Below are 15103 nucleotides of genomic sequence, written 5' to 3'. Positions count from 1 at the left end.
TCCTCATATTTTTCCAAAATGCCAATCTGCGCTTGTTATAGTTGGTATTAGTCACTTGCAAAAATAAGTTCTTTTGTGATATAAAACACCAAGAACAATCTCTGGCACATAGTGTTTGTTGATATTACTGCTTTCACAACTGAAATCCTCCCTGACAGCACTTCTACCAGACTCTCTGGTCCTGCAAGTGAGAACTAAACACTCAGGACCTAATTATCAGGGGGTGAATGGATATAATTTAGTTTCTAAATGTAATACAGAAGTCAGTCTGCATCTATAGAAGTTGGAAAAGGTGCTGATGTCCCACAAGGGGTGCGCATCTACCCACCAACTACCTTTTAGGTATTGTACAGGAGTAACAGATAAGCAATACGGACCATAGGTACTAGAGTATATAAGGTATTTCAGAGGAAGAAGAGATCAGCAAGCTTCATAGAGAGGGTCTAAGCTGTGCTTTGAAGAACTGTAACATTGGCAGTGAGGAGAAAGCAAATAAGGACTGAGGAGAAGAAGATGTTACAGGCAAAGGGTGGAAAGATAGTGTAAGCAAAGGCATGAAGTACATGTTTGGGGACAACAAATGGACCATTTGGCCAAAGCAGAAATTTATTATAGGATAATGGTAGTAGATAATGTTTAGAAAGGTAGATTGGAATTAATTTTAAATATAAAAATCTAGACATAGTCAAGTTGCAAATATTTCTATTAAAAGAGACTCCTTTCAGTATCATCACCATCATCTCTACCCAGCAGCAACACAAAAGTATCAACTGAATGTAATTTGGAACTATGGGACACTAGAGAGTTCTTGATGACCTTCAGAGAGGACATTTTTGAAACCATACTTTCTTAGAAAAAATTATCATATAACCATGACTTAAGGTCATTCCAAAGAGCAGGTATGGGTAAAATGTTCAGAAAGTAGCACCTAAAGACGGAAAGTTTGTACTGATTGTACAAATTAAACATGAAGAATTCCATAAAGAAAAAGGGTTTAAAAACAGCAGATAAGGGACGCCTGGGTGGCTCAGTTGGTTAAAGCCACTGCCTTCAGCTCAGGTCATGACCCGGAGTCCTGGGATCGAGCCCCACATCGGGCTCTCTGCTCAGGAGGGAGCCTGCTTCCTCCTCTCTCTCTCTCTGCCTGCCTCTCTGCCTACTTGTAATCTCTGCCTATCAAATAAAGTAAATTTAAAAAAAAATCTAAATAAATAAATAAAAGAGTCGGATGCTTAACCAACAGCCATCCATTAAAAAAAAAAAAAACCAGCTAATAACTTCTAAGGGTTTTTATTATTTGCTTTCCAATAAAGATATGCTTTGATGTCAGGGACAAAATGTCCACAACATAAAAACCTAACCAGAATGTTTAAACAGATGCTTATCAACCCTGGGAACTGCCATAAAAGCTATTAAGCTAGTGATTTCCATTGTGATAGTCTCTACCACCTTGTTAGGGGTCATAGCATTGCTTTGTTCTATAGGTTGTAGGTCTAAGGTGAGGTGTTTGTAGGGGAGCAGATCTGTTGATTTATTGATTAGCTACATGCACATCTGAATTCATTGTTCTCCACTTGGAAGCCCTTACAATAACCTGGGATTCAGATGGTATAAAAAGCAAATCCAGGGGTGCCTGGGTGGCTCAGTGGGTTAAGCCTCTGCCTTTGGCTCAGGTCATGATCTCAGGGTCCTAGGATGGAGCCCCGCATTGGGCTCTCTGCTCAGCAGGGAGCCTGCTTTCCCCCCCCCCCAACAACCCCCTGCCTGCCTCTCTGCCTACTTGTGATCTCTGTCTGTCCAATAAATAAATAAAATCTTTAAAAAAAAAAAAAAAAAAAAAGCAAATCCAGGCTCTGCTAGACCAGTACCAATGACAGCCATGGAAGAGCTTACTCTCCTTGCAGGTGAGTCTGCAGACAGAGACAGAGCCTTACTCTCACCTGACTCCTTTTTCTCTCTGGATCTGAGAGCCATGAAGCAGTCTTCACATTATACCTCCTGGCTCTTCCACTTTTCTCCCATCATATCAAATTTCCAAGAGAATCTGACGTATATGATCAGTCTGTCTCTTATTCCTATACTCTCAGCCTCACTCTAATAACATTTCTACCTTCATTGATCCCATGGGCATGGTGCTAAAAGAAAGGACTTATTTTCTTCCAATGCTTGTCTTATTCTCCAATCCCTTAACAATTGTTTCTTGTTCTGCATTCATCTTCCTGCACCACCTTATTTTAATCGGTATCATTTTTATTTACATGCTTGAATCCTTGGTTTAGCTTTTCCAGGGATGAAAATCAGTAGGAACTGAGAGAGAATGATGTGAGTTATCTTGGTTCTACTGTTTTCAGCATTACTCCTTTTTTTATCTCCTTCTATCCTACAGAGTTGCTGATGTATCATAAGGATCTCAGCTAGAAATTAATAATTTAAAGGGGTTAAGTCAGTAAATTATTTATAACCAAGCTATATCCTCAGTTTATTAGTTGTTCTAGAGCTGTTGTTTACAAAGTTTTTATAGTTTCAGAACATTTTCTAAATGAAACCTCTAGCTCAATTTATAAAACACTCAAGTCAGATGTGCTCTGGTAGAACAAGGGAGAGACATCTGAAGTCTTGCCTCACAGCTCCTGGTATTTCTCTTCTACTGTAAGAGCTCCAAAACAGTGGCTCCAAGAAAATTCTCAGGCTCCAGGAGATATTGAATTCACTGTTTTTGGAGGATGCCTTGTCTGTGGAAGGCTCTACTCATCCCGGTTCAGGGAGGTGAAGCACTGATGGATGTGTACTCATTTGGTAGAGTCCATTCTGGGTAATTTCAGTAGAAATTCAGTAGATCTTCCAAAATAGTAGCCTGTGAACTCTGCATTCAGTAACATTTATTACTGACATGAAAGTGGAAGAAGAGAGTGCCATGGCCATTTTTTAATAAGAGGAGGAAAGTGTAGATCTCTTGGGGCCTTCACTGGCAAGCCTACTCTTGGGCATAATCCCTACATGCCACTGGGCTGGAACAACATATGACAAATAGGATGGTGCTCAAGGCCTCAGAATCAAATTGCACAGGGTATAGACAATTAATTCAGGATACATGTGTTTTCTTTCCCTCTAGGTCTGGCCCTTCTGCTGAATGCTCATCTAGGTAAGTCATGAGCTCTGTCTTTTATCTTTGATGCAATCTTTTCCTACCATAAACCACTAATCTCTATAAATTATTCATCATGCAATTGTCTGATTAGTGTATTTTTTAAAAAAATATAGCAAGAGATAAGCCATCTGAGGGAAAGAGAGCTACTGTCTACTTCACAGACAGGTTTGATATTAAGAGAACCTATTATTTTGGATTGGCTGTCACTACTAACTTCTTTAGCATGACCACTGGGATTTATAAATTGGTATTCACTGGGCTTCACAGGACTACTGGACATCTTTTCTTAAGTGGTTATTAGTCTTAACATCACAAATAAGTCTGCTGGAGCCAAAAATAACTAACTCCAAGTCAGTGCCTAGTTCCCAAGTTAGATCTTTGAACTTATCTGCAAGAATATTTATATTAAACATCCCCACACAGAGATCAGGCATTGAGGCAAAGAGAGGGAAACAGAGACAGAGCCAAAACCCACAGCACATTTCGGTGGCACCTTAATCAAGTCATTATTCTCACTTCTTACTGCTCTCAGGTTCCGCTTACCAGCTGACATGCTACTTCACTAACTGGGCCCAGTACTGGCCAGGCCTGGGGCACTTCATGCCTAATGACATTGACCCCTGCCTATGTACTCACCTGATCTATGCCTTTGCTGGGATGAGGAACAATGAGATCACCACCATTGAATGGGATGATGTGGTTTTCTACCAAGCTTTCAATGGCCTGAAAAACAAGTAAGATGGTGGAGATATCTCATTTGGTATCTCTTAGGGTGGTGCTCTCCAAATGTTAATGTGCAAACAGATCACCTGGGATCTTCTTAAAATGAGTTCAGGTTCAGTGAGTCTGAGGTGAGGATGAAGATTCTACATTTCCAAAAAGCTCCCCTCTGATGTTGATGCTTCTGGTCCAGGAAGCTATACTTTAAGTAGCAACGATATGGACAACATAGCACATTGTCTGCTCTAGCAAGTATTCAAAATATATCAGCTCTATTTCTCCTTTTCCCTGTCAATTTCTTTTTTTTTTATGACCCAAGAAACTGCAAGCCATTTTAGCCGCTAACATCAGAGAGCAGGAGGTGGAAGATAATGAAGATTAGACAGCACTGAGCCCCCCAAATCAGAAATGTCTGCTGTATTTTAAGAGTAACAATGAAGCATAACAAAGAAACAACAACCTTGGTATCTTTTAATTTCTGATTTACTCAATAAATAAATAAATTTATTTACTTTTATTTAGAAATAGCTTGATTTACTCAGTCAAGCTATTTCTAGGAGAAATAAGGCTACAGACCATCGCTACCATCAGTAGGGGTACTATCCTGAATGTAGCTATCAGAATTTAAGTTATGATACATAGAGGAAGTAAACACCTGCAGAGTGGTATTTCTTGAAGTGTGACCCACTGACTATGCGTCAAAACCACATGGAGGCACCTGATAAAAATGTCATTCCTTCCCACAGCCCAGCCAAATCAGAATTTCTGAGAAAGGGGCTATAAACCCAGAATTTTAATGTTTTGCCACTCTGTTGCACTCCATTCTTGAGAACCACTATTTAAGAAAAATGTGCATAATTTTAAGCAATTGATTTCTATTCATTATCTTGGAGCCTGAGAAAGTAATTATTCTCAAGCAACATTTATTATTTCATCTGATTATAGCAGAATATGATTTAATTATGTTTTTAAGTTTTATATATCTTATTGCCAATATACAGCTATTTTTGCAAAATCTGGTCCCATAATTTGGATTTCCTCAAAGAACTTCGAGTGCCTTTATGATAACAACACAATTTTTTGTTGTTGTTGAAGTATAATTAACATAAAACATTATATTAGTTTCAGGTGTACAATATAATGATTCAACAATTCTATACATTACTCAGTGTTCATCATGATAAGTGTACTGTTAATCTCCTTCATCTCAATAAATCACCTCATCCCCCCACCTACCTCCTCTCTGACAACTACCAGTTTGTTCTCTATATTTAAGAGTCTTGTTTTTTGTTTGTCTTTTTTCTTTGTTTGTTTATTAAATTCCACATCTGATTGAAGTCATATGGCATTTGTCTTTCTCGGACTGACTTATTTTACTTAGTATTATACTAAGTATTGGCTAACAACACAATTTTTATAAAGAAAGTCTTCAGAGGCACCTGGGTGGCTCAGTCATTAGGTGTCTGCCTTCGACTCAGTCATGATCCCAGGGGATCAAGCTCTGCACTGGGCTCTCTGCTCAGCTGGAAGCCTGCTTCTCCATCTCCCACTCCCCCTGCTTGTGTTCCTTCTCTCACTGTGTCTCTCTCTGTCAAATAAATAAAATCTTTAAAAAAAAAAAAAAAAGAAAGTCTTCAGTAGTGAAGGAAAAATATCCTACAGAATGTCTTATCAAGGCAACATCAAAGTATATGACCAGGCTCAATACCACAGCAATGTTATTTTTAATAAAAGGACTCATGGATTTTGAAGTTTCTCTTTTCTATTCTTTGCTTTATAGGAACAGCCAGCTTAAAATTCTCCTGGCCATTGGAGGCTGGAAATTTGGTACTGCCCCATAAATCCTCTGTGGGAGAGCCTGGTGTTCATTTGCAACTGAAAACAAGTTATGTTCCTTTACACTTCACAATCTAAGACAGGTTGTGAAGGATGCACATTAAAAAATAGAGAACTGGAATAAATTACTCGATCAAGACCTCAATATTAAAGCAGAACACAATTTGTTTTACATGTTTGCATTTAGATGGATATTCTGGGATTCCATTCACAGAGGTTTAGTTACTGAGATTGCAAAACAACCTCTTCTTAAAGTATTTCACAAGCACAGTCCCTGTGAGAGTGCTACATAGCACTTCTTTATACCTTCTGGGGGAAGAGAAGAGAAAGTCATGCAAATAAACAAGAGGACTTCTTTAAGGGCATATGAACTTTGGGGGCTATTTGGAGAGAGAACTGTGAGGTGGGGTAGTGTTCAAAGCAACAAGTGCAACCTAGGGGGGAAAAAAATCAGAGCTGGGTGAATAACAAATAAAGGGAACACTGAAATCCCATGGCTGGCTGAGTACTTACTGATTACAAAGTAAGGACTAGAGAAAACCGGAACCATACTTATTTCTGGGTTGTGGGTCCCCATGAAGAGCTCTGAGGCAGAAATATAAAAGTTTGATTTTACCACAGGGTGTTGGGACCACCAAGGTGTTCCCTCACATTGCCTTCTTTGGGTCTCCTTTAGCTTCACTGCCATGGTTTCCACTCTTGAAAACCACCAGACTTTCATTGCCTTGGTCATCAAATTCCTGCACCAGTATGAGTTTGATGGGCTGGACTTTGAGTGGGAGTACACTGGCTCTTATGGAATCCCTCCTCAGGACAAGCATCTCTTCACTGTCCTACTGCAGGTGAGGGAGGATGTGGCAATCTCTAACCCAAGAAAATCCAAAGCCTATTCTTTCTAAGGAGAATCTGGTGTTTCCCAAGCCCAACTAAAATGGAATTTAGAATTATGGAATCTTCCCATCACAAAGATTCATGCCTTCATTCAACAGCATTTCATAACAGAACAACAAGAACACATGTGCTCTATGTGCCAGGCACTATTCTACCTTATTCTACTATTGTATTTTAAAACTGTAACTCATTTCACCTGTACACCTATTCTATGATCTAGGTACTATACAAATCATAATCTTTATTTTACAGAAGAAAGTAAGGTTTAAGTATCTTGCTTAATGTTACACAACTAGTAGATGTCAGAACTACCCATGCAGTCTGGCTAAAGAGCCCACTGCTTCTAACCATTACACAAGGCCTATTATTACTGAACACTTACTCTGTCCCAGTCACTGGGTTAGGTGTCAGGTTGAAGATAAGAATAAGATAATCCTTGGCTCTAGGGAATACAATATGAGGTGGCAGGTTGAAAAATAACTGACATTTAAAATATGCTTTGAGCATGCTGTAGTGGGTACAGAGGGTAACTAATTCTACTCTGGGGAAGGATCTAGAAGAGTTTTCTAGAGAAAGTGACACTTGAGCTCAGTCTTGAAAGCAACTGGTGTTAGCAATGAAGATAGGAACCACACAAATGAAGCCATGTGGATGACTGTGAGTCTGCATACGTGGCAAAAATCAGATCATGTGGGACTTGTAGATGATGTTAAGGAATTTGGATTTTTCCTCTCAAGGTTATGGGTAGCTTTCAAAGTAATGGAGAGATATGACAAAACTTGCGCATTAGAAAGATAACTCTGGATTAACCATAAAGGATAAATTAGAAGGAGGTAGGAAGGCAGGGATAAAGAGCTGATGGCCCAAACAAATGTCCTAACAGTGAGGACAGAAAGGGCAAGTAAGCAAGGGACATTAGGGGAATACAATCAATAGGATTTGGACACCAAATGGAAGTGAAAACTACAGGACTTCCAGTTTTCTGACTTTGAGAACTGGTTTGGTAGTGGTCCTATAACTAAAATATATATACAAGAAGAAGAGTAGATTTGAAATAAGAAGGACTCATTAATGTGCCTTTGAATATCAAGAGTGAGAGGAATCTGTAGGACCTCCTATAGGAATGGCCAGTAGTCCCTGAATGAGTACCAGTCTAGAGTTCAAGACATATTGAAGTCATCAACAAAGGCTGATAATTAAGAGATTACCAAGGAAAAGTGAATGGAGTAAGAAAAGCCAAGAATGGTTTTTAGATTTACCCTCTCCCAAGACAGAGACTCTTTCTCCACCATCCCATATACCAGATCATCAGCCAGCCTCCGAATGGTTTTAATATTAAATAACTAATCAGTTGAAAGTCAATTTACTTACTGAACAGCTCTAGAGATCAGAAAGAACATCTTGTATTGCATGGAGCACTGGGTGTGGTGCATAAACAATGAATTCTGGAACACTGAAAAGAAATTAAAAATAAATAAAAATTAAAAAAAAAAAAGAAAGAACATCTCTGTCCTTAGCTGAAACATACCTCCAGTCATAATTTATAACTTCCGGTCATGGGGACTAGCTCTGCTCACCAAAATAACAAAGGACAAAACACCTTTTGTAATCTATTATTCAATATTTGCAGACTGTTATAACATCCTGCCTATAATTCCTCTTCTTCCATTAAACACCCTAGTTAGTTTGGCCAGTGTCACGTGACAATTTTCAGACCCTTCACTGGAACACACCCCAGCACACCCTGAACCCTGAATCCAGTCCTCCAAATGGGATTAGAGTCACCCAGAATAAAGGTGCCAGGGCTGAATGGGAACCCATCCCCCGGCTGTAACCACTTCCCTTATTGACCAAATCAGCATTTCATTTGATGAGATGTCAGTCCTGTAAAGTAATTCACTTACTGGATGTAGGGAAGCAACATATATATTGTCAAAACCTGAGTATAGATTACTACAGCAACTCTAAGTTCAGAGTATAGGGATATAACTGGAGCTCTGACAGGTCATCTGGGACCTGCATTCTGGGCATGACCTGGCTATTAATTTGCTGTGGGACTTTGGTGAAATTGTCTAGCTTCTGTTCATATTAGATAGCTAGAACATTGACTGATACCATCAGTCCTATCTACTTTATAGTGATATTGAGAGACTGAAGTAAGATGAAATATATGAAAGCATTTTGAAAAAGAAAAGGATAATACAAACCTACTTATTTAAGGAGCTGAAATCAGAGGCACAGATGGCCTACAGTACTTGATTATTCTATAGGAAATGCATGAAACTTTTGAGCAAGAGGCCGAGGAGATCAACAAGCCCAGGCTGATGATCACTGCTGCAGTAGTGGCTGGCATCTCCAACATCCAGTCCAGCTATGAGATCCCCCAGCTGGCCCAGTAAGTGATTCACCCTATCCTCAAATTCCTATAGTTATCGCTTTTGCAAGGTAGACTTGTCCTCAGTCTGTCTTGCTATTCAGGGACCACCTTTAGGAGGCTTTGGAAGTGGTACCTTTCACCTACATAGGTATGGGAAATGACTATCACAAATCTTTTTAAATTCCTTACCCCAGCTCAGGTACCTGGACAACATCCATGTCATGACCTATGACCTTCACGGCTCCTGGAAAGGCTACCCTAGAGAGAACATCCCCCTGTACAAATACCCAACTGAAATGGGCAGCAATGCCGACCTCAATGTGGTGAGTCCCTGGACACATGCAGATGCAGAGCAGAGATAAGGCTATACATCACATGGAAATTCACGGACAAAATGAATGAAAATTCTGCAAATGTCTCATGTGGATAACTACCTTTTCTAGCGGCTGGGCCTATCTCATTAACTATAATTTCGCCAAAATGCTTTGAAAAACTACTTTCTATCTGTCATTAACATTATACAATTGTGTCTGTTAGAACAGTGGACTAACACAACTAAGTACGGGGTCATCAGCGAGGTGGAGCCCCTAGCTAACAGGCAGCCCTTGCAGGATTACGTCATGAACTACTGGAAGGACAATGGGGCCCCAGCTGAGAAGCTCATCGCTGGCTTCCCCACCTATGGCCACACCTTCATCCTGAGTGATTCCTCCAACACTGGCATCGTTGTCCCCACCTCTGGCGCTGGTCCCTTCTGGGCCCTACACAAGGCAGGCTGGGTTCTGGGCCTACTATGAGGTAGGGAGATGAGGCTGGACAAATCTGTGAATTCCATGTCTTGTGCTGAACAGAATGAATGCCCATCCTGTCCACTAATCATCTATTTAAAATACAGCTATCGTTCTAAATGTTTCAAGAGTTGAAGTAACCTATTCATTTACCTAATCCAGTAGGAAGGCCACCTATAATGTGTCATATCCCTTCAAGCAACAGACTACATATTTAAGGTGATTTATATGAGTGTGTAAGGAAATAAAAGAATGAAATCTCTCGAATTAATGTAGTCTCCCAAAATCGAGCATTAAGGATAAGGATAACAGGAATATTTCAAAAGCAACTTCGTATTATTTACTTCAAATAACAACCCATAATTAGAAAACAGGAAAATCCCAATTGGAGACATAAAAGAAAAAAAAAAAATAAAAGAGGCAAGTGTTTGTTTCTCCTTTCATGGGAATCTTATTTACAAGATTTGTATCTCTTGGCTTTTTAAAGATCTGTACCTTCTTGAACAATGGAACTACTGAGGTATGGGATGCCCCTCAGGCGGTGCCCTAGGCCTATGAGGGCAATGAGTGGGTTGGCTATGATGACATCAAGAGCCTCAGTGTCAAGGTAAGGTCAGCCCCTCTGACCTGCTGCAGGCCCAGCCATGAGTCTGGGGAAGTAAAATGACCTCTGGTGTCCTCTATCTTTGAACAGGCTCAGTGGCTTAAGGAGAACAATTTTGGAGGTGCCATGGTCTGTGCCATGGACCTGGATGACTTCGCAGACACATTCTGTAACTAGGGCAAGCTCCCCCTTGTCAACACCCTGAAGAAAGCACTTGGGCTGCAGAGCGCAGGTAAGTGAAAGAGGATGCCAGGGGTATACAATTGTTGCTTCTCCAGCTTAAAAGGCAGATCTAATATCTGTTCACCCCCACTGGCCAGGGAGTCACTTCCCATTTCACCTCCCTGCTCTTGCCCAGCTGAGACACATGGGCTCCATTCTTCCTCTACCCTTGAACTTTCAGGTCAGGCATGTTGTGAGTTTATGAGAAACCATGCCTACCTGGGTGAGTTTTCCATGTGAGCTATGTCTCAAAGTCTGTGGAAAAGCCCCAAGAAATTCAGTTGACCTTCAATATATAAGCATGTACTTTTCTATGGACTCCTCCCTCATTAAAAGTCTTTTCTGGCCCACCTGGAGACTGAACAAGAAACCCTCAGAACTGCTCACATGTTTCCAATATGTAATTTAGGGGAAATACCACATCCCTAATTTTTTTCCAGACTTTTCTCTGGAATAATCTCTAAGCTTATTGGCTTGCCACTTATACCCAGATCCTCGGCAAGTATTATGCACATACCAGTGCTCAGTAATTTTTTTCTAATGATGCTAACATCTGAAGGGAAGAAAGAACTTTTCAGATTTAAAACTAGAATGGCTTGAAATTGTAACTTTTCCTGAATATGAAGTAATCTTGTATGCCCTCACTTGTAGGGACCAGTGCTAACAGCACCCCACCTCCAGATGTTCTCTTCAGGGCCACTAGTCTCCTTGCCTCTGGGCGACGGTGGGAACCTCTTCCAGGTCCACGAGTCTGTTCTGCTGTTCTGTGCTGTTTCAGGTTGCACTGCTCCTGCTCAGCCCGAGGAGCCCATAACTCCTCCCAGGAGCGAAAGTGGGAGCAGGAGCAGCAGCTCTGGGGGCAGTTCTGGGGGCAGTGGATTCTGTGCAGGAAAGGCCAACGGCCTCTACCCTATGGCGAATAACAAAAATGCCTTCCGGCACTGCCTGAATGGAGTCACGTACCAGCAGAATTTTGAGGCCGGGCTTATCTTTGACACCAGCTGTGATTGCTGCAACTGGGGGTGAACCTGACCTGTCTCCATTCCCGAGTCTCCTCACTTAGTACATCTTGCTCCTACCTACAGTTCTACAATAAAAGCAGTCAGTCTAAACATGAGTCTTTTTGGTTGTAAGTGATTGCAGGGGTTGAGGGGGAAAGCTTTCTAGATGTGAAAATACAAGTTGCTCAGGGGCAGAGGGTGGCCAAAGGGAGTGTGTGAGGAAGTGGGGGAGCCAGCAAGCCTGCCATCTTCTGTTTGCCTAGGTTGCATCCATTTGCCTTCTGCATGAGGGATGGAGGCTGTCAGGAGGAGATGCTTGAATGTTTGGTGCTGGGATGGGATGAAGACATGAAGAAGATAGGTCTGTAGCCTGGTGACTGTCCTCAGGAAAGTTTCTGTTTAGGTCACTACTATGGCAAATAACACTGAGGAGGGGACATGAGGATGCGGGGAACTGGACTTGGTGAAGGCCATCAAAGAGGCCATTGACTCTGAGGAAAAGCATCTTTGAACAACACAGTGGCCAGCTTCTGAATCAAAGAGTGATTCCATGGCACGCGTGGCTACAGGCCTGTGTGGCTTCCTCAAAAAGAAACAGCCCAGGGCATTCTGTCCCTATCTGCTGAGATGCCAAAGCTGGTCCGGCGCCTCCTAGACCAGGTGCTGTGAAGATCTGTGCCGTGGACCCCTTTTGGGGATGTCTGCCCAGCCTGTGGACCAGCAGTGTTCCTCTATCAGGAGATTGCCCTCTTCTTTGAAGCAAGGCTGTGGTCCCTGGCTGCTGCCGTGCTTTACTGCATCTTCTCCTCCCCTGGCTTGGCTGATTGACTAGGATGAACGTCAGACGCAAGAGCGCTAATCAGATCATCAAGCCATGAAATCTGCAACAGACAACACGGAGTGGCTGTCATGCCCCCAGAGTGGCTTGCCCTGGGATATTTAAACTCAAGAGCTGAAGTGAGACTGTGGGGAAGGGCAGTTGCTCTGGATCCAGAGCAAGAAGACCAAAGGGGAGCTACAGAGAAAAGCCACCACAAGAGACGGAGGACACTTACTGACAGCTGTCCGTAAGATTAGATTTCAGCTCCTTCCTGAGACCCAGATGCAATTATGCATTTGGGCTCTGTGAAACACACCTATACCTATACAATACATTCCTCTTTGCTGCTTCAGCTGGCTTAAATTTGCTTTTATTGCAACTAGCAGAATCCTAACTAATATAATGGCTCCTAAAAACTGGCAGGCTTAGTGTATGTCAAACTCTGTTCTAGGTGTTTTACATGTATTTTATTATTTAATTCTCCCTGAAACCTTGTAAGGAAGATAACATTGATTCCAGGAAACTGAGGCACAGAGGAATTAGGTCACCTGCCCAAGATCACCCAGCTAATAAGTGGCAGAGCCAGATCCTAAGCCAGGTAGGCTGGCTCCAGAGTTCACAGTCCTAACTACGATGTTTCGTCACCTCCCTTGATACAGACATCCGTGTTCACACAGCAGATGGCCACTTGGGGATAATGATAAGACACAGGCCGCTTTCTGGGTAATGGTGACATATTCATGAATTCACAGCACTTAGTGATTATTATGTGCCAGATAATATTCTTGGTACTAAAGGCATAGTGGTAGATAAGATAAAGACTCCACCCTTCTGGTGGTTATATTTTGATGGTGAGAGTGTTAGGCAAACAAAGAAATAAAAAAAAGAATAACAGCAATAGCAAGTGACAAGGACATGGATGTACTTTAGCTTGGGCAGCCCAGGAAGGCCTCTGTGCAGTTGGACGAGTATCTGACTCTAGGTTCTGGCTCAGGTCGTGAGATCAAGCCCTGTTTCAGGCTTGGAGCCTGCTTGAGATCCTCTCAACCTCTCCCCCTGCCCCTCCTTGGCCACCCCACCCCCGCAAATAAATAATTTTTTTAAAAAAAGGAAATCCTCTGTGGGGAGGTCCCAAATGAGATGAGCCTTGACATTCGAGAAGAACCAGTCATTTTGAGATTTGGGAAGAGGGCATTTCGGGCACAGGTGCAGCAACTACAGAGTCCTTGAGCTGGAAATGAATATGGCAGATTAGAACATAGAAGAGCAAGGCTGCACTGAGGTAGTGGACACAGGAAAGAAATAGGCAGGGGTCAGATGATGCAAGGTGTTGAAACATGGTTACAAGTTTGTATTTTATTGCAACTGAGCTATGGAGCCATTAGAAGTTTATAGCAGGGATGGAGAGGTGGTGACATTTACCATGGAGAAGACAGGGCTGGAACAGAGTTACAGAATATGGGAAAATTGCACACATGATTGTAGCTGATGTACTGACTTTTGAGAGCTCACATGACATATCTTGGAGATCAAAAACAGATATGGGAGTGTCCTCAATAAGCAGGTAAAAGCAAAAGTCTTTAAAATTCAGTATTATTATTAATACAATTACATTTCTAACCAAAGAACAAGAAAGCCTAGAGTAAGAAGAGCATAGAAATTTGGGCTTACTCTTTGGAAGAAGTTTCTGTTTAGGTCACTACTATGGCAAATAACACTGAGGAGGGGACATGAGGATGCGGGGAACTGGACTTGGTGAAGGCCATCAAAGAGGCCATTGACTCTGAGGAAAAGCATCTTTGAACAACACAGTGGCCAGCTTCTGAATCAAAGTGGTTTCCCAGACTAACACCTTCTTCTGTTATCATTATTTTCTCATAAAAATTGATTCTGTCACCATTTCTAGAATACAGAAATTATTGTAGCCTAAAAAAATGGTATCCCTCATTTTTCCAGCCACTTTTCCATATTAATGAGCCAATCAAATGAATGTTTACTACACATCTACTACATGCAAGAAGTGAACAGGCACCACCCAGCTCTAGATCCATGAAGGCTCTCTTGTCACCTCCTTTGACTCTTCTCACTCCCTCCACTTCAACTATGTTAGCCTCTTTTCTGTTTTTCAAATAGTTCAGGCATGTTACTGCCTCAGGGCCTTTGTACAAGCTACAACAAACACTCTCCTCAGATTTCCATTTGACTTTTGACCTCACTTTCTTCAGGTCCTTCCTCAAAGCTAACTTTCTGGCTGCACAGCCTAAAATTGAAACCTTATTCTTTCTGCCCTTCCTGTGCTTCTTTTCTCTTGGTACCTGCCATATTATGCAATTTACATATTTACCATTTTTATTGTCTGCCTCCTTCAGTAGAATTAACCTCTGTGAGGATAAGGATTTCCGTTTACTGCTATGTTCCCTTTGCCTAGATTGGTGCCTGGCATATTACAAGAGTTTCATACGTACTTGTTGAATAAATAAATCAGTGAGCTCAGGAAGGGAGACAGGAACTAACAAGGAGAGTATTCCAAGCATGAAACTAGGTATTTTATATAGGCTATCTCCTGTGTGGTGACTATTGTCCCCACATTATAGGTGAGGGAATTGAGATCTTTTGAGAAAACGTTGCCCTAAATTATGCAGTCGATAATTAGAACTGATTTTCAAAGAGGGAGCTTTCTGGCTTCCTTCTCACCC

General features: G+C 41.6%; 1 protein-coding gene across 1 annotated transcript in view; it reads left to right on the top strand.

Moving 5' to 3' along the window:
- The window catches only part of CHIA (chitinase acidic), a 52850-nt gene extending 41166 nt beyond the window's left edge, over positions 1-11684 (top strand). Inside the window, 11 exon segments of the mRNA XM_032302463.1 lie at positions 3113-3142; positions 3681-3882; positions 5649-5729; positions 6381-6546; positions 8866-8990; positions 9172-9295; positions 9584-9721; positions 9723-9770; positions 10248-10367; positions 10455-10596; positions 11365-11684. Of these exon segments, the coding sequence (XP_032158354.1) occupies positions 3113-3142; positions 3681-3882; positions 5649-5729; positions 6381-6546; positions 8866-8990; positions 9172-9295; positions 9584-9721; positions 9723-9770; positions 10248-10367; positions 10455-10596; positions 11365-11612 (1424 nt within the window). The 3' untranslated portion in view covers positions 11613-11684.
- The last annotated feature ends 3419 nt before the right edge of the window (positions 11685-15103 follow it).

This window comes from Mustela erminea, chromosome 10, assembly GCF_009829155.1.
Source record: "Mustela erminea isolate mMusErm1 chromosome 10, mMusErm1.Pri, whole genome shotgun sequence".
Lineage (NCBI taxonomy): Eukaryota > Metazoa > Chordata > Mammalia > Carnivora > Mustelidae > Mustela > Mustela erminea.
The sequence above is the reverse complement of the archived record's forward strand: the minus strand, read 5'-3'. Positions and strand labels throughout refer to the sequence as shown.